This window comes from Heteronotia binoei, chromosome 15 (genome assembly GCF_032191835.1).
Source record: "Heteronotia binoei isolate CCM8104 ecotype False Entrance Well chromosome 15, APGP_CSIRO_Hbin_v1, whole genome shotgun sequence".
Lineage (NCBI taxonomy): Eukaryota > Metazoa > Chordata > Lepidosauria > Squamata > Gekkonidae > Heteronotia > Heteronotia binoei.
This window is the reverse complement of record NC_083237.1, coordinates 64,308,868-64,328,982: the sequence shown is the minus strand read 5'-3', so window position 1 is coordinate 64,328,982 and position 20,115 is coordinate 64,308,868. Positions and strand designations below refer to the sequence as shown.

General features: G+C 49.2%; 1 protein-coding gene across 1 annotated transcript in view; it reads left to right on the top strand.

The window, feature by feature from the left end:
• Positions 1 to 19,806, top strand: part of ACBD4 (acyl-CoA binding domain containing 4) — a 38,496-nt gene extending 18,690 nt beyond the window's left edge. The window contains 5 exon segments of the mRNA XM_060255905.1: positions 3,495 to 3,627; positions 11,029 to 11,236; positions 14,667 to 14,669; positions 15,452 to 15,473; positions 19,692 to 19,806. Of these exon segments, the coding sequence (XP_060111888.1) occupies positions 3,495 to 3,627; positions 11,029 to 11,236; positions 14,667 to 14,669; positions 15,452 to 15,473; positions 19,692 to 19,805 (480 nt within the window). The 3' untranslated portion in view covers position 19,806.
• The last annotated feature ends 309 nt before the right edge of the window (positions 19,807 to 20,115 follow it).

Here is a 20,115-nt window from a genome sequence, read left to right as displayed (position 1 = left end):
GACTCCAGGAGAATTACAGATTTTTTTTTTTTAAATGCAGTCATACTGCATAAGACATCAAATGAATAATGCAATAAGACCAAGACTGCAGAATTCAAAGACCATGTGAACACTTCAGATTGTAGAAGTATAATGTTCAGGGGTGATTTGCCAGCTGAGCGCATTGATGCTCTGCAGTGGCTGTATTTATTGCCAGCTAGCAATGGCACAGGAAGCAACTGGCTTCTCAGCTTGTGCCACTTCCAGCTAGGACCAAGTCAAGCCCTCCACATCAGGGAGGGGCCCAGAAGGGGATGGTGGTCCTTTCTTTGGTGATGGAAAGTGCTGCAACTGGAGAGCCAGTTTGGTGTAGTGGTTAAGTGTGCGGACTCTTATCTGGGAGAACCGGGTTTGATTCCCCACTCCTCCACTTGCACCTGCTGGAATGGCCTTGGGTCAGCCATAGCTCTGGCAGGAGTTGTCCTTGAAAGGGCAGCTGCTGGGAGAGCCCTCTCCAGCCCCACCCACCTCACAGGTGTCTGTTGTGGGGGAGGAAGGGAAAGGAGATTGTGAGCCGCTCTGAGACTCTTCGGAGTGGAGGGCAGGATATAAATCCAGTATCTTCATCTACCTCACAGGGTGTCTGTTGTGGGGGAGGAAGGGAAAGGAGATTGTGAGCCGCTCTGAGACTCTTCGGAGTGGAGGGCGGGATATAAATCCAATATCTTCATCTACCTCACAGGGTGTCTGTTGTGGGGGAGGAAGGGAAAGGAGATTGTGAGCCGCTCTGAGACTCTTCGGAGCGGAGGGCGGGATATAAATCCAATATCTTCTTCTTCTTCTGCTATGGTCTGGAGGGATAGCCCAGGCAAGCCCAATCCAGAAGCTACACAGGGTTGATTCTGGCAAGTACTTGGATGAGAGACCTCACAATATCAGGAGCTGGAAGGCAGGGGCAGGCTTCATTCAACCACCTCCCTGAATATCCTCCAGGCCGCCAGTAGCGGTCACTCACTAGAGGTCACCGTGACGTCTAGGTGCACACTCACACTCACATGCACACACAAATTGCAAAGACACAAAAAAAGAACCTGGCGATTGACAGCTGATTGGTGGGCACACAGTAGGTTTTTTTTAAGGGAAGAGACATTCAGAGATGGCTTGCTGTTGCGTGCCTCCACCTCCCAGCTGCTGGTATTCCAAGGAGAAGAAGAAGAAGATATTGGATTTATATCCCGCCCTCCACTCTGAAGAGTCTCAGAGCGGCTCACAATCTCCTTTCCCTTCTTCCCCCACAACAGACACCCTGTGAGGTAGATGAAGATACTGGATTTATATCCTGCCCTCCACTCAGAAGAGTCTCAGAGCGGCTCACAATCTCCTTTCCCTTCCTCCCCCACAACAGACACCCTGTGAGGTAGATGAAGATATTGGATTTCTATCCCGCCCTCCACTTCGAAGAGTCTCAGAGCGGCTCACAATCTCCTTTCCCTTCCTCCCCCACAACAGACACCCTGTGAGGTGGGTGGGGCTGGAGAGGGCTCTCACAGCAGCTGCCCTTTAAAGGACAACCTCTGCCAGAGCTATGGCTGACCCAAGGCCATTCCAGCAGGTGCAAGTGGAGGAGTGGGGAATCAAACCCGGTTCTTCCAGATTAGAGTTCATGCACTTAACCACTACACCAAACTGGCTCTCCACATGCAAATACTAACCAGAGTCGACCCTGCACTGCTTCCAAGATCGGACTGTCCTGGTCAGGACATCCTTTGTTTAGGGCGATGATACCTTGAACTGGCCCTCATCACACTTGCACTCTCTCCAGGTGCATCTCTACACACGCGCGCGCGCGCCAGTAATGCAAAGATACTAGGAACCCACTGGGGATCCACACTCACTCCTATCTATACAAATGGAGTCCGCCTCCACACATGATAACAATTCCCTCACTGAGCAGTCACTCACTGTGGCAATGGAGTAGTCCCAGGGAGGTTTTCTCCATAGCTTCTGTGGTCATCTCCTCCCTGCCCCTCAAGCCATTCTCCATCCCTGGGGAGCTTTTTGCTAGCTTTGGAAAAAAAAAAGGTAGTTTCTATACTACCCTAACATTGAAGCAACTAATGTGTTTTCTAAGAGCCAGTTTGATGTTGTGGTTAAGTGTGTGGACTCTTATCTGGGAGAACCGGGTTTGATTCCCCACTTCTCCACTTGCAGCTGCTGGAATGGCCTTAGGTCAGCCATAGCTCTTGCAGGAGTTGTCCTTGAAAGGGCAGCTTCTGGGAGAGCTCTCTCAGCCCCACCCACCTCACAGGGTGTCTGTTGTGGGGGGGTGAAGATTGTAAGCCTCTCTGATGCAGAAAGAAGGGCGGAGTATAAATCTGCAGTCTTCTTGTTCTTCTTATTTGTTCTACACATCTGTTCATCACTTTTCAACTATAAAAGCTCTCCAAGTGACAGTTGAAAAAGACAGTTCTCTCATCCCCAACCACCTCACAGGGTGTCTGTTGGGAGGGGAGAAGATATAGGAGATTGCAAGCCACTCTGAGTCTCTGATTCAGAGAGAAGGGTGGGGTATAAATCTCCAGTCGTCGTCTTCTTAAGTGGCAAGAAGCTTCCGAGTGGGGGTGGGGGGGGATATCAGGCGCAAGGGCAGACAGCAGTAAAACAGTGCCCAGATGGGTGAGAGAGGTTCAGAAATAAGCACCTTGTCATCGTGACGGAACACTCCCTGCTTTCAGAAAAGAGGGTAGCAAAGCTGGGGAAAACCTGGAAAGGAGAAACCTGCATATGTGCTAATAGCGAGATACAGCTGTGTGACCCTTAAACTGTTCCCAAAAGATGTCCTCTTTCTAGAGATTCCTGGGAACGTAAGGACATAAGAGAAGCCGTGTTGGATCATGCCAATGGCCCAGCCAGTCCAACACTCTGTGTCATACAGTGGCAAAAAAACCAAGTGCCATCAGGAGGTCCACCAGTGGGGCCAGGACACTAGAAGACCTTCCGCTGTGTCCCCCCCTCAAGCACCATGAATACAGAGCATCACTGCCCCAGACAGAGAATTCCAACTATATGCTGTAGCTAATAGCCACTGATGGACCTCTGCTCCATATGCTCCATGCTATAGTTCCCTGAAGGGGAAGCAAGGAATCTGTCACACAACCATCAATCAAGGGGAGGGACGGTGGCTCAGTGGTAGAGCATCTGCTTGGGAAGCAGAAGGTCCCAGGTTCAATCCCTGGCATCTCCAAAAAAAGGGTCCAGGCAAATAGGTGTGAAAAACCTCAGCTTGAGACCCTGGAGAGCCGCTGCCGGTCTGAGAAGACAATACTGACTTTGATGGACCCAGGGTCTGATTCAGGAGAAGGCAGCTTCACATGTTCATATGCTCAATACATCTCCTGCATTAAAATCTCCTGAATTAAAATTCCCAGGACACTTTTGGGGAAGCCCCAAGTGTTAAAGGTGGAATGAAGCTGATGTACGCCAGTTGTTGAGTAGCGCCCTCTCTTTTTTCACAGGTCAGGAGTCTGTCGACAGAGGAAAGCTCCCCCATGAACAGTCTTCACAAGATTCGAGCGGGAGAGACAAGTGAGCACCAACCTCCCATGCACGGGCCAGTCTCAAGCAGAGAAGATGAGCTGAGCAGAAGTGGTGGGCATGTAACCCAGATCTGAATTAGCCTTCTCTCCAAAAAGGAGCCCCGCAGGGGGAGAGACAGGTGTTCAGCTCTGGAACACACAGGATTGGCAAGGAAAGGGCACGTTCCATTTTCAGGGGGAAGTTAGTCTGGGTGCAGTTAATTCCATTGGTTTTTGGAATAACAGTGTGACAAGAAGGGCTTTTTTTGTAGCAGGAACTCCTTTGCATATTAGGCCACACACCCCTGATGTAGCTAATCCTCCTGGAGCTTCCAGTAGACTCTGTACTAAGAGCCCTGTGAGCTCTTGGAGGATTGGCTACATCAGGGGTGGGTGGCCTAAGATGCAAAGGAACCCCTGCTAGAATTCTATCTCTGGACCCTGTACTAAGAGCCCTGTAAGCTCTTGGAGGATTGGCTACATCAGGGGTGTGTGGCCTAATATGCAAAGGAACCCCTGCTAGAATTCTATCTCTGGACCCTGTACTAAGAGCCCTGTAAGCTCCTGGAGGATTGGCTACATCAGGGGTGTGTGGCCTAATATGCAAAGGAACCCCTGCTAGAATTCTATCTCTGGACCCTGTACTAAGAGCCTTGTAAGCTCTTGGGGGATTGGCTACATCAGGGGGTGTGTGGCCTAATATGCGAAGGAACCCCTGCTAGAATTCTATCTCTGGACCCTGTACTAAGAGCCCTGTAAGCTCTTGGGGGATTGGCTACATCAGGGAGGTGTGGCCTAATATGCAAAGGAACCCCTGCTAGAATTCTATCTCTGGACCCTGTACTAAGAGCCCTGTAAGCTCTTGGAGGATTGGCTACATCAGGGGTGTGTGGCCTAATATGCAAAGGAACCCCTGCTAGAATTCTATCTCTGGACCCTGTACTAAGAGCCCTGTAAGCTCCTGGAGGATTGGCTACATCAGGGGTGTGTGGCCTAATATGCAAAGGAACCCCTGCTAGAATTCTATCTCTGGACCCTGTACTAAGAGCCCTGTAAGCTCTTGGGGGATTGGCTACATCAGGGGGTGTGTGGCCTAATATGCGAAGGAACCCCTGCTAGAATTCTATCTCTGGACCCTGTACTAAGAGCCCTGTAAGCTCTTGGGGGATTGGCTACATCAGGGGTGTGTGGCCTAATATCCAAAGGAACCCCTGCTAGAATTCTATCTCTGGACCCTGTAAGCTCTTGGAGGATTGGCTACATCAGGGGGTGTGTGGCCTAATATGCGAAGGAACCCCTGCTAGAATTCTATCTCTGGACCCTGTACTAAGAGCCCTGTAAGCTCTTGGGGGATTGGCTACATCAGGGGTGTGTGGCCTAATATGCAAAGGAACCCCTGCTAGAATTCTCTCTCTGGACTCTGTACTAAGAGCCCTGTAAGCTCTTGGGGGATTGGCTACATCAGGGGTGTGTGGCCTAATATGCAAAGGAACCCCTGCTAGAATTCTCTCTCTGGACTCTGTACTAAGAGCCCTGTAAGCTCTTGGGGGATTGGCTCCATCAGGGGTGTGTGGCCTAATATGCAAAGGAGCCCCTGCTAGAATTCTATCTCTGGACCCTGTACTAAGAGCCTTGTAAGCTCTTGGGGGATTGGCTACATCAGGGGTGTGTGGCCTAATATGCAAAGGAACCCCTGCTAGAATTCTATCTCTGGACCCTGTACGAAGAGCCCTGTAAGCTCTTGGAGGATTGGCTCCATCAGGGGTGTGTGGCCTAATATGCAAAGGAACCCCTGCTAGAATTCTATCTCTGGACCCTGTACGAAGAGCCCTGTAAGCTCTTGGAGGATTGGCTCCATCAGGGGTGTGTGGCCTAATATGCAAAGGAACCCCTGCTAGAATTCTATCTCTGGACCCTGTACTAAGAGCCCTGTGAGCTCTTGGAGGATTGGCTACATCAGGGGTGTGTGGCCTAATATGCAAAGGAACCCCTGCTAGAATTCTATCTCTGGACCCTGTACTAAGAGCCCTGTAAGCTCTTGGAGGATCGGCTACATCAGGGGGGTGCGGGTGTGGGTTGGGAAATACCTAGAGATTTGGGGGTGGAACTTGGAGAAGGTAAGGTTTGGGGAAGGAGAGACCTCAGCGGGATAGAACGCCCTCCAAGAGATTTGGGGGTGGAACTTGGAGAAGGTAAGGTTTGGGGAAGGAGAGACCTCAGTGGGATAGAACGCCCTCCAAGAGATTTGGGGGTGGAACTTGGAGAAGGTAAGGTTTGGGGAAGGAGAGACCTCAGCAGGATAGAACGCCCTCCAAGAGATTTGGGGGTGGAACTTGGAGAAGGTAAGGTTTGGGGAAGGAGAGACCTCAGTGGGATAGAACGCCCTCCAAGAGATTTGGGGGTGGAACTTGGAGAAGGTAAGGTTTGGGGAAGGAGAGACCTCAGTGGGATAGAACGCCCTCCAAGAGATTTGGGGGTGGAACTTGGAGAAGGTAAGGTTTGGGGAAGGAGAGACCTCAGCAGGATAGAACGCCCTCCAAGAGATTTGGGGGTGGAACTTGGAGAAGGTAAGGTTTGGGGAAGGAGAGACCTCAGTGGGATAGAACGCCCTCCAAGAGATTTGGGGGTGGAACTTGGAGAAGGTAAGGTTTGGGGAAGGAGAGACCTCAGCAGGATAGAACGCCCTCTGAAGCAACCATTAATTGATAAGTTGATCTTGGTTGCCTGGAGATCAATTGTAATGGTGGGAGATCTCTGGAAGCCACCGGGGGGGGGGGGATGAGGGAGGTTTTGGAGTTCTGGAAAGCCTGTTCATTTCAGTGGCTCCAGGAGCTGGCTGGTGGGACTTGCAGAAGCCGCAGTTCATTGATTTCGTCCTTCCTTCCTTTCTTTGGTTTGTGATTTGTTTGGTTTTGCATCGTGGGCACTTGAGGAAAAGGCTGACAGAGGACTGGAACTGGAGCACTGGGCTAGGCTCAGAATCGGTCTCCACAGCATGAGATGGAACCACTTCAGACTAGGGTGGGGGGACTTCTTTTTTTAGAAAAGAATCTCGTCTTAAAAACAATTGTCCCTGCATGTCGTATAAAACTAACGCGCCGGAGAAAAATGGTTCAGCGTAGCCCTCTCCTTGGTGTGATAATTTTACACATCCGAGGAATATCTACCGTCCTGTGGGATCATTCAAAAGTATAATTCCTCTCATTGTCTGAAATGGTATAATCCAAAATATATCGCCTCAGACTGTGTAATGAGGTTGTTTCGCGCACAGAGCAGAATGAGGTGGTACAGTGCTGATGAGATCTGGGCTGTTATTCCACCCTGCCATCCCTCTCCCTCCCTTTCTCCCTCTTGTATTAAATATCCCTTCAGGAGGAAAACAAGCATGACAGGGAACAGGCCGGACTGAAATATTCCTGAGGAGCTAGTTTTTTTCCGTGGGTGGGGGGGATTTTTTTATCTAGGACAGCCTGAAGTTGTACAGGATTCTACCACCTCATTCTAACCAGAATGTTTCACCTCAGGCATCTAGGGTGTCAGGTGCCCCCTGGCCACATCCAGGTTGGGAAATTTCTGGAGATTAGAAGATGGAGCCTGGGGCGAAAATAGGCCTCAATGGAATATGCCACAGAATCCCTCATCCAAAGCATCCCTTTTCTTCAGATAAATTGATATCTGTAGTCTGGAGATGAGCTGAAGAAAGTTTGAGTCCATTGGCACCTGAGGGGCCAACGAAGTTTATGCAAGGTATAAGCTTTTGTGTACATTGCATTCATGAGAGAGCCAGTCTGGTGTAGTGGTTAAGTGTGCGGACTCTTCTCTGGGAGAACCGGGTTTGGTTCCCCACTCCTCCACTTGCAGCTTCTGGAATGGCCTTGGGTCAGCCAGAGCTCTCTTATCTGGGAGAACCAGGTTTGATTCCCCACTCCTCCCCTTGCAGCTGCTGGAATGGCCTTGGGTCAGCCAGAGCTCTCTTATCTGGGAGAACCAGGTTTGATTCCCCACTCCTCCCCTTGCAGCTGCTGGAAAGGCCTTGGGTCAGCCAGAGCTCTCTTATCTGGGAGAACCGGGTTTGATTCCCTACTCCTCCACTTGCAGCTGCTGGAATGGCCTTGGGTCAGCCAGAGCTCTCTTACCTGGGAGAACAGGGTTTGTTTCCCCACTCCTCCCCTTGCAGCTGCTGGAATGGCCTTGGGTCAGCCATAGCTCTAATAGAGAGCCAGTCTGGTGTAGTGGTTAAGTATGCAGACTCTTCTCTGGGAGAACCGGGTTTGATTCCCTACTCCTCCACTTGCAGCTGCTGGAATGGCCTTGGGTCAGCCATATCTCTAATAGAGAGCCAGTCTGGTGTAGTGGTTAAGTGTGCGGACTCTTCTCTGGGAGAACCGGGTTTGGTTCCCCACTCCTCCACTTGCAGCTTCTGGAATGGCCTTGGGTCAGCCATAGCTCTAATAGAGAGCCAGTCTGGTGTAGTGGTTAAGGGCTTGGACTCTTCTCTGGGAGAGCCAGGTTTGATTCCCCCTCCTCCACTTGCAGCTGCTGGAATGGCCTTGGGTCAGCCATAGCTCTAATAGAGAGCCAGTCTGGTGTAGTGGTTAAGTGTGCGGACTCTTATCTGGGAGAACCGGGTTTGATTCCCCACTTCTCCACTTGCAGCTGCTGGAATGGCCTTGAGTCAGCCATAGCTCTAATACAGAGCCAGTCTGGTGTAGTGGTTAAGTGTGTGGACTCTTCTCTGGGGAGAACCGGGTTTGATTCCCCATTTCTCCACTTGCAGCTGCTAACATGGCCTTGGGTCAGCCATAGCTCTGGCAGAGATTGTCCTTGAAAGGGCAGCTGCTGTGACAGCCCTCTCAGCACCACCCACTTCACTGGGTGTCTGTTGTGGGGGGGAGATTGTGACTGCTTTGAGACGCTGAGATTCAGAGTATAGGGTGGGGTATAAATCCAATTTCTTCTTGGCACATGTCACCTCCCTCCCCCACCGAAGCTGCAAGACCCCCCTGAGGCTGCTCAAAGCCACCCAGACCCAAACAACACTGTCTAACTTGCTGAGAACGGGTAGCCGTGTTAGTCTGTCTGTAGCAGCCAAAAAGGTCAAGAGTCTGGTGGCTTTGCTGTCTGCAGCATCTCTGCCTGAGGAAAACTGCAGGGTGGTCAGACCCATCATGGAGCTGGGCTAGCACTGAGGGACACACTTTGGCTGAGAAGGCACAGGGTGAATGACTGTGAGTTCTCTGTCCTCCTCTCCCCCCCACACACACACATACAATCAGCAGGAATGCTCTTTTGTGTTGGAATCATCTTCTGATCTATTCAGAACTTCCTGGCCTTGAGAGAGGTTAATGAATAACTAACTTGGTGAAGCTGATGCTGCCGGTTTTAGGCTCTTCCTCTCTCCTACCATCCATCTGTCTCCCAGTCTCTCAGCTGCTCCTACCACCACCACCACCACTTTCTTGTTCGTTGTCGTAGTGCTTTCGCCTGGGCAGGGACCCTAGTTGAAGGGAATTGAAAACAACTCAGCCAGTATCATAATGCCCCTGTATAAATCGATGGTGCGGTCTCATTTGGAATACTGTGTGCAATTCTGGTCGCCGCACCTCAAAAAGGATATTATAGCGCTGGAAAAAATGCAGAAAGGGCAACTAGAATGATTACAGGTTTGGAACACTTTCCCTATGAAGAAAGGTTAAAACACTTGAGGCTCTTTAGCTTGGAGAAACGTCGACTGCGGGGTGACATGATAGAGGTTTACAAGATAATGCATGGGATGGAGAAGGTAGAGAAAGAAGCACTTTTCTCCCTTTCTCACAATACAAGAACTCGTGGGCATTCAATGAAATTGCTGAGCAGTCGGGTTAGAATGGATAAAAGGAGGTAATTCTTCACCCAAAGGGTGATTAACATGTGGAATTCACTGCCACACGAGGTGGTGGCGGCTACAAGCATAGCCAGCTTCAAGAGGGGGTTAGATAAAAATATGGAGCAGAGATCCATCAGTGGCTATTAGCCACAGTGTGTATATATATGTATAAATTTTTGGCCACTGTGTGATACAGAGTGTTGGACTGGATGGGCCACTGGCCTGATCCAACATGGCTTCTCTTATGTGACACAGAGTGTTGGACTGGGTGGGCCACTGGCCTGATCCAACATGGCTTCTCTTATGTTCTTCTGTGACACAGAGTGTTGGACTGGATGGGCCATTGGCCTGATCCAACATGGCTCCTCTTATGTTCTTATGTGACACAGAGTGTTGGACTGATGGGCCACTGGCCTGATCCAACGTGGCTTCTCTTATGTTCTTATGTGACACAGAGTGTTGGACTGGATGGGCCACTGGCCTGATCCAACATGGCTTCTCTTATGTTCTTATGTGACACAGAGTGTTGGACTGGATGGGCCATTGGCCTGATCCAACAGGGCTTCTCTTATGTTCTTCTGTGACACAGAGTGTTGGACTGGATGGGCCACTGGCCTGATCCAACATGGCTTCTCTTATGTTCTTATGTGACACAGAGTGTTGGACTGGATGGGCCACTGGCCTGATCCAACATGGCTTCTCTTATGTTCTTCTGTGACACAGAGTGTTGGACTGGATGGGGCCACTGGCCTGATCCAACATGGCTTCTCTTATGTTCTTATGTGACACAGAGTGTTGGACTGGATGGGCCACTGGCCTGATCCAACATGGCTTCTCTTATGTTCTTATGTGACACAGAGTGTTGGACTGGATGGACTACTGGCCTGATCCAACAGGGCTTCTCTTATGTTCTTATGATGTTTCCTTTGGGAATGATCAGGGAATAATGGTGATCCAGATTGTGAATCTGAGCACCGCTTCCAAACACATAGAAGCAGAGAGTTATCATGAGACAAAGGTTGCCACCCAGGTGACACCTGAGTTGTCTCAAGTTGGTCTCCCTATGGGCATGGGGCTCTGGCACTGAAGCACCCCCAGTTCACCTCTTCATGGAACTCTGGCCAAACTTGCTTAACGTAAGAGCTGCATAGAATAAATGTCAGATGTTTGAGAGTTGCAAGACATGAACATCAGATGTTTGAGAGCGGAAGGAAGGAAAATAGATGGGGGAAGGAGGGAGAGGTGGAAAAAAAGCACCTTTAACTTTAAAAGCATTCTCCAAACTGGTTTGGCTTGGAGAAGTGATTTAAAGAGAGAAATACCTTCTCCAAATTGGCTGACGGGGTGGTGGGAGCTTCAAGAGCCACACAATATGTGTGAAAGAGCCACATGCGGCTCCCATGCCACAGTTTGGCCACTCCTGGCCTCCATTCTTCTCCTCTCCTCCCATTTTACCTCAACAACCTTGTGGGCTGAGAGTGTGTGGCTGGTGGCCCAAGGTCATCCAGCCAGCTTCTATTACACTAGTGGGAATACGAACCTGCATTTCCTAGATCCGAGTCCAACATTTCGACCGCCACATTATGCTGGCTTTTTGTTGTGTCATAGATCTGCGGACTGCCCCTGTTGAGAGGGATTTGGCCCGTAGCCCCCCGGCCACTGAAGAGACCACAGCCAGGCCCTCAGTCCAGCAGGAAGTGGATGCGCAGCTGAGGGGCACCATCCGAGCCCTGCAGGAGGACATGAAGGAAGTGATGAGGAGACTCAGCCGCCTGGAATCCTTGGCTGCTTTGCAAGTATGTCCTTCACTGCTGAAGCCAGGCTGGGGGAGGCGGGAGAGCCAGTTTGGGGGTAGTGGTTAAGCGTGTGGCCTCTTATCTGGGAGAACCAGGTTTGATTCCCCACTACTCCACTTGCACCTGCTGGAATGGCCTTGAGTCAGCCAGAGCTCTCTTATCTGGGAGAACCTGGTTTGATTCCCCGCTCCTCCACTTGCACCTGCTGGAATGGCCTTGAGTCAGCCATAGCTCTCTTATCTGGGAGAACCTGGTTTGATTCCCCGCTCCTCCACTTGCAGCTGCTGGAATGGCCTTGAGTCAGCCAGAGCTCTCTTATCTGGGAGAACCTGGTTTGATTCCCCGCTCCTCCACTTGCAGCTGCTGGAATGGCCTTGAGTCAGCCAGAGCTCTCTTATCTGGGAGAACCGGGTTGGATTCCCCACTCCTCCACTTGCAGCTGCTGGAATGGCCTTGGGTCAGCCATAGCTCTGGCAGAGGTTGTCCTTGAAAGGGCCGCTTCTGTCGGCGCTCTCTCAGCCCCACCCACCTCACAGGGTGTCTGTTGTGGGGGAGAAGATTGTAAGCCTCTCTGATTCAGAAAGAAGGGCGGAGTATAAATCTGCAGTCTTCTTGTTCTTATTTGTTCTACACATCTGTTTATCACTTTTCAACTATAAAAGCTCTCCAAGTGACAGTTGAAAAAGGAAAACACCAGATTAATGGAGAGTGTAATGGGAGATGCTGCCCCTACAGGATTGTAGAAAGCGAATGGCAAAAGGAACTGATCAATAAAACTGGCAATCGTTAGTTCCTCTTCGATGTTTGCTTCTTCGGCATAAACATCTTAAGATTCTCTGGCAATGGGATTGCAGATTTGGGAAAGCAAAAATACCCCTGTAGTGGAAGCATGGACAGCTCTCTAAATACAGGAATCTTTTAACTTGTGGGAAAGTTCTGCATTATCAAAAGCAGAACCAGAAAACATTGTGGCTCTAGGGATCAAATCATGAAGATGCTTCATGTTCCATTCATACAACCACCAGTTTCTCCCTTGATCGGACCTCAAGTTTCTCGTTTTCTCTCTGAGGCGAAGAGTAACCCAGGGAGGACGGAGCACATATGAATATCTGAAGTTGCCTTATATTGAATCAGACCCTCGGTCCATCAAAGTCAGTCTTGTCTACTCAGACTGGCAGCGGCTCTCCAGGGTCTCCAGCTGAGGTTTTTCACGCCTACTTGCCAGGACCCTTTTTAGTTGGAGATGCCGGGGATTGAACCTGGGACCTTCTGCTTACCAAGCAGATGCTCTATCACTGAGCCACCGTCCCTCCCTCTAAAATGTAAGACAAGGTACCAGAAATATGAACTTTACATATGAACATCTGAAACTGCTTTCTACTGAACATCTGAAGCTGCCTTCTCTTGGTCCATCAAAGTCAGTATTGTCTATTCAGACTGGTAGCAGCTCTCCAGGGTCTCAAGGTGAGGTTTTTCACGCCTACTTGCCTGGACCTTTTTAGTTGGAGATGCCGGGGATTGAACCTGGGACCTTCTGCTTACCAAGCAGGCGTTCTACCGCTGAGCCACCGTCCCTCCCATAAACTCAAACGCCACCATTTTGGTTGTATTTGCTAACATAGGGCTGGATTCTATTACGTGGAAGAGGTGAAAGACTCCTAAGAAGAGCGAGACTACAGTGGCAGCAAACAGTCTGATTATTACTTTACTTGCTCTCTATTTGCACCACTTGCTCCGCAAGGCTGCCCTGATGTGTGGCCTATGCATGTATTTTATTTAAAATTATGTATTATATGTGTGTGCATTGTCTAAAAGTTATGTAGACATCTAGTGATGCCAGCCTCTGGGTGGGTAAAGACAGCACGACCGAAGTTATAGTGACCAAATAACAAAGAATGTATTGAAACAAAATCATACCAATATGAGGGGAGGGAGGGACGGTGGCTCAGTGGTAAGCATCTGCTTGGTAAGCAGAAGGTCCCAGGTTCAATCCCTGGCATCTCCAACTAAAAGGGTCCAGGCAAGTAGGCGTGAAAAACCTCAGCTGGAGAGCCATGAATGGGCTGTGGCTCAGTGGTGGAGCATCTACTTGGGAAGCAGAAGGTCCCAGGTTCAATCCCGGCATCTCCAACTAAAAGGGTCCAGGCAAGTAGGTGTGAAAAACCTCAGCTGGAGACCCTGGAGAGCCACTGCTGTCAGGGAAGGGACAGTGGCTCAGTGGGTAGAGCATCTGCTTGGGAAGCAGAAGGTCCCAGGTTCAATCTCTGGCATTGCCAACTAAAAAGGGTCCAGGCAAGTAAGTGTGAAAAACCTCAGCTGGAGACCCTGGAAAGCCACTGCTGGTCAGGGAAGGGACGGTGGCTCAGTGGTAGAGCATCTGCTTGGTAAGCAGAAGGTCCCAGGATCAATCCCCGGCATCTCCAAAAAGGGTCCAGGCAAATAGGTGTGAAAAACCTCCGCTTGAGACCCTGGAGAGCCGCTGCCAGTCTGAGAAGACAATACTGACTTTGATGGACCGAGGGTCTGATTCAGTATAAGGCAGCTTCATATATCCATATATATATCCATGTTCAATAGAAGACTAAATAGCAATAACAGTTCCCCAAAAGTTTCACAGTTCCATCAAAGGAGTCCCAATGAACAGGAGACCAACTCCAGGTGGGCCCTGGCGATCCCCCAGAATTACAGCTTATCTCCAAACTGTAGGCATCAGTTTCCTTGGAGAAAATGGCTGCTTTGGAACGTGGGCTCTCTGGCATTGTACCCCACTGAGGTCCTGTCTTCCCCTGGCTCTGCCCCCAAATCACTGGCAGTTCCCCAACTTGGAACTATCAACTCTTCCCCCCGCACCTCCCACTGGTGGACAGCTGTTGTGCCCTTACTGCACGTCCCTTGCTCTTCCAGGTGGATGTGGAGGAAAACGGGCTCTGATAGTGTGCTGCGAAAGAGGCCTGATCGTAGCCCAGATTGGCTCCTGCCTCCTCATCAGGCTGGCTAGTGACGGCCGGCCGGCCGGCCTGGGGCAGCAGACACTAAATTGTTCAGGGTGGTGAGAACCAGAGAGGATTGTGAGGAACTCCAAAGGGATCTGTTGAGGCTGGGTGAGTGGGCGTCAACGTGGCAGATGCGGTTCAATGTGGCCAAGTGCAAAGTAATGCACATTGGGGCCAAGAATCCAGCTACAAATACAAGTTGATGGGGTGTGAACTGGCAGAGACAGACCAAGAGAGAGATCTTGGGGTCATGGTAGATAATTCACTGAAAATGTCAAGACAGTGTGCGTTTGCAATAAAAAAGGCCAACGCCATGCTGGGAATTATTAGGAAGGGAATTGAAAACAAATCAGCCAGTATCATAATGCCTCTGTATAAATCGATGGTGCGGTCTCATTTGGAGTACTGTGTGCAGTTCTGGTCGCCGCACCTCAAAAAGGATATTATAGCATTGGAGAAAGTTCAGAAAAGGGCAACTAAAATGATTAAAGGGCTGGAACACCTTCCCTATGAAGAAAGGTTGAAACGCTTAGGGGCTCTTTAAGTTGGAGAAACGTCGACTGAGGGGTGACATGATAGAAGTTTACAAGATAATGCATGGATGGAGAAAGTAGAGAAAGAAGTACTTTTCTCCCTTTCTCACAATACAAGAACTCGTGGGCATTCGATGAAATTGCTGAGCAGACAGGTTAAAACGGATAAAAGGAAGTACTTCTTCACCCAAAGGGTGATTAACATGTGGAATTCACTGCCACAGGAGGTGGTGGCGTCCACAAGCATAGTCACCTTCAAGAAGGGGTTAGATAAAAATATGGAGCAGAGGTCCATCAGTGGCTATTAGCCACAGTGTGTGTGTGTGTGTGTGTGTGTGTGTGTATATATATATATATATTTGGCCGCTGTGTGACACAGAATGTTGGACTGGATGGGCCATTGGCCTGATCTAACATGGCTTCTCTTATGTTCTTATGTTCTTAGAGGAGGAGGGGGCTGCTGCAAAGGAAGGGCTCAGGTTTCTCCCAGCATTAGCATCACCTCTTCGACTGGACCTGGCCCCCAGGCCTGTGAGTTGAGGGGTACCAGGAAAATACCTGCAGCCAGCCCCTGCAAGAGCTCTTCTGCAGCGTTTTTAAAATCTCCTCCCATAAGGCATAGATTAACACTGGATTGCTTAAATGTACATGTAGTACTTGGCAATGAAAAATGTGCCTGACAGAGGGGTGAGACGGATGACTCAGTCAGCGTTCGATTCGCAAAGATGCACGTACGTTGCCAAAAACACAGCGAAGACCCAGGGACACCCAGAAGCAGGAATAAATGCAGCAGGGGCTGTCTTGAATTCCCATCTCTGATGTCAGAGACAGCTTTTACCAGCCATATCTATAACCAGGGCTTTTTTTGAGCAGGAATGCAGTTCCGGCTGGCTTGGTGTCAGGGGGTGTGGCCTAATATGCAAATGAGGCCTGCTGGGCTTTTTCTACAAAACAAAGCCCTGTCCACCACCACCTCCGTCCAGCACCCAGTAATGGCTCTGAACATCCATGACGAAGAGATGACCTGGTCCAGACTAAATCATCTTTCGTCCAAAAGGGATTATGACTGCCAAGATGGTTCAGTGTGGAATGGAAATGAATCCCTCATTCTAATGGCATCTCTCGGGGTCCAAGTTCCAAATGCTTTTTTTTTTTTCCTTCACTTTAAACAAATCCTTTATTTAACGATTACGGTACATATACACTACTATATTATACATGAACACAAACATACCGCCACCCACCCCACCACCAAGGAGCTTAAAAGGCTTCACCATAGCACAATTCCGATTTCCTCATAGTAAGTCCCATCCTTTTTATCCATACATATAGATAATCCCATGTCTTCCTACAATCTTGTATATTACCTCCTCTTAATCTTACAGTTAATATATCCATCTCAGCTGCGTCAGATAGCTTTTGTAAAAACTCTTCCCTGGCTGGCAGTTTAGAGACTTTCCAGTATTTCGCGTACAGAATTCTCGCGACAGTTATTATATACAGCAACAGTTTTTTCTCTTGTCTGGATAGATTCCCTTTACACACATTCAACAAATATAGTTCTGGAGTATGTTGAAACCTTATTCTTAATATTTTTTGTGCCCAGTAACAGGATCCAAACCAGATTTTACCAACATGTCAACAAAAATATTATGTGAAACCTCATCAAAAGACTTACTGAAATCCACAGAATTCCCCTGATCCAGTAAGGTAGTAACTTTCTCAAAAAAAAAAGAGATAGGGTTAGTCTGATATGACTTGTTCTTGAGAAACCCATGCTGGCTCTCTTAATAATCAGAGTCATCCTTTCTAAATGCTAGGGCTGACTGCTTGATTATTTGTTCTAAAACTTTTTCAGGTATAGGCATCAAGCTGACAGGTCCATAGTTACCCAGATCCTCCTTTTCTCCCTTCTTGAAGATGGGGACAACATTTGCTTAGCTCCAATCTTCCGGCACCTCTCCTGTTCTCAAAGAATTCTCAAAAATAATGGACAGAGGCTCAGAAATTTCGTCCACAAGTTCTTTTAGTACCCGTGGATGCAGTTCATCTGGCCCTGAGGAGTTAGTTTCATTTAAAGAAACTAGGTGTTTTATGTACTACCTCAGTGCCAATCCTAGGCTGCAACTCCCTTCATCATGTGTTTTTGACAAGTTGAGTACCATTTTCCTCACAAGAGAAGATGGGGAAAAGTAGGGATTGCACAATTCTACCCTCTCTTCAATGCCTGTTACAATTTCACTTTTCTGTCCCCACGTTGGGCTATCATATCCTTTTCTTATTTTGAACATAAGAAAAAAACCCTTTTTTGTTGTTGTTTAGCATCTTTGGCCAGCCTAAGCTCATACTGAGTTTTAGCATTCATAACGCCTTCTCTACAGACTCTGGTTATTTGTTTATATTCATCCTTGGTTATAAGGCCCTCCTTCCATTTCCTAAATGAGTCTTTTTTTTTTAATTTCTCAAGTCTTTAGAAAGCTGCTTATAGAGTAACGTTGGCTTCTTTAGACTTCTCCCATTTTCCTTCTTATAGAAATAGTTTGTGGTTGCACCTTCAACATTTTGCTTTTAAGAAACTCCCACCCTTCTTGAACTCCCTTCTCCTTAGGCATTTCTAGCCATGGGATTCTACCCAGCGTAACTTTATCAAAATTTTGCTTTCCTGAAGTCAAACCTATATGTCTGACTACTTACAGCCTTTCTCTCCCCCAAGATTGCAAATTCCAAAATTAGAAGAAGAAGGAGGAGGATATTGGATTTATATCCCGCCCTCCACTCCGAAGAGTCTCAGAGCGGCTCACAATCTCCTTTCCCTTCCTCCCCCACAACAGACACCCTGTGAGGTAGATGAAGATATTGGATTTATATCCCGCCCTCCACTCCGAAGAGTCTCAGAGCGGCTCACAATCTCCTTTACCTTCTCCCCCACAACAGACACCCTGTGAGGTAGATGAAGACATTGGATTAATATCCCGCCCCTCCACTCCAAAGAGTCTCAGAGCGGCTCACAATCTCCTTTCCCTTCCTCCCCCACAACAGACACCCTGTGAGGTAGATGAAGATATTGGATTTATATCCCGCCCTCCACTTCGAAGAGTCTGAGAGCGGCTCACAATCTCCTTTACCTTCCTCCCTCATAACAGACACCCTGTGAGGTAGATGAAGATATTGGATGTATATCCCGCCCTCCACTCGAAGAGTCTCAGAGCGGCTCACAATCTCCTTTCCTTCCTCCCCCACAACAGACACCCTGTGAGGTAGATGAAGATATTGGATTTATATCCCGCCCTCCACTCGAAGAGTCTCAGAGCGGCTCACAATCTCCTTTCCCCTCCTCCCCCACAACAGACACCCTGTGAGGTAGATGGAGATATTGGATTTATATCCCGCCCTCCATTCCGAAGAGTCTCAGAGCGGCTCACAATCTCCTTTCCCTTCCTCCCCCACAACAGACACCCTGTGAGGTAGATGAAGATATAGGATTTATATCCCGCCCTCCACTCCGAAGAGTCTCAGAGCGGCTCACAATCTCCTTTACCTTCCTCCCCACAACAGATACCCTGTGAGGTGGGTGGGGCTGGAGAGGGCTCTCACAGCAGCTGCCCCTTTCAAGGACAACCTCTGCCAGAGCTATGGGCTGACCCAAGGCCATGCTAGCGGGTGCAAGTGGAGGAGTGGGGAATCAAACCCGGTTCTCCCAGATAAGAGTCCACACACGTAACCACTACACCAAACTGGCCACTACCCATTGTGATGCCCGCGGGTGCCATGTATGGTTGCCAATCCCCAGGTGGGGCAGGGGAAAAGGTATAGTACCTCTGTGAAAACCAGCCTCAGACTTATGTACAAATAATATTCATTCATAAATATTCCAGAAATTCAAAAGATTTGTTGTATAATATATATACAATACAAATACAGAAGGAACATACACCTTCACCCCAAACCACTCACAAACAAATAAATGTCCAATATTTCTCAGATGCAAGGTGCAGGCAGAAGTTCCAATAGAAAATTTTTGTATGGAGAACCAAGCTCCTAAAAGTTTGTAATCCAGTATTTGAAGTCTTCCATGGAGACCTGCGCTCCAACAGTTGTTCCCTTGGTACAGCAAGGCATAAGAAGTAAAGACGCGACTTGGCAGTACTCTATCTGACGTTTCACACTCTTCTACGAGCTTTTAAGAAAAATCTTTATCATATTCAAATGCTGATGCTAAACAGAAATGCTCTCTGGAATGGTCAAGGTAGGATAGGTAAGATAACACCTTCAGAAGGTACCAGGTTCAATCCCCTGCATCTCCAGTTTAAAAGGGCTCGGCAGAAGGTGATGTGGAGAACCTCTGCCTGAAACCTTGGAGAGCAGCTGCCGGTCGGTCCGAGTAGACAGTGCTGACTTTGATGGACCGAGGGCCCGATTCAGTACAAGGCAGCTCCATGCGTTCACAGGAAAATGCCGTGGCTGGCGCTCCAAACGCAGCCCCTACAGCGGTGCAGCCTGGCACCTGAACAGGTGAGAGGTGGGCTGCAGGTGCTAACATGGGTTGATGCAGGACCGTCTTAATTTAAGCCAGAGCTTGGCTTTGGACCTGACTTTGAATGCTAGGCTTCAGTCCCCAAAACAGAAGAAGCCGTAGCAAAAGACCAAACAAACAAGGGCATCCCTGAGCATCTGTCAAAAAGCATTTGTTGAAAGTCCGCGCGACTAGTCTTTGATCTCTATCAACTCGTCCTCTCCCCGGTTTGATCGGCAGGGAAGCTTGGAGGGAAAAGGACTGGCAGGGAAATGTCGGTAACGAATAAAGCAAATCGATGTGCGCCGGTTGCAGCAGCTGGCTGGTTTGGCAGGGGTCAGCAGGGGGCGCCCTTCTGCGTCTTCCAGCACCTCCTCATCCTTCGCGGCCTGTTTATTTTCTCACCTCCCCGATTTGTGTCTTTTGCTCCCCGCAGGAACCGCCCCGCCGCTCGCCCGCGCCCCCGACTCCTCCTATCTTGTTTTTCCTGCTGGCCTGGCCTCTTGTCGTCCAGTGGCTCCTCTGGCGTCTGCAGAGCTGGAAGAGGTGAACGGCTGCCCGTCCTCGTTTTTTGTTTTGTTTTTTCCTGATGCTGCCTTTAAAAAACCACAGCCTTGGCAGCAAAGACCGGACGGTTTGGAAGCGTCAACACAGGACTCTTGCCAGGGCTGCTACCTGCCAAGGATGGCAGGCGTTACTCTGGGCCGGGCCTCACGGCTGCAATGCTCGAGTGGGGGAGAGACTTCCCAAAGACTGCTTGGGGAGGAGCAGTTGCCATCAGAATTAATGGGGAGGGGGGCAATCCAGGCTCAAGGGGTGCGGGTCATCCTGACAGTCTCAGGACGGAAGTGCATGGCAAA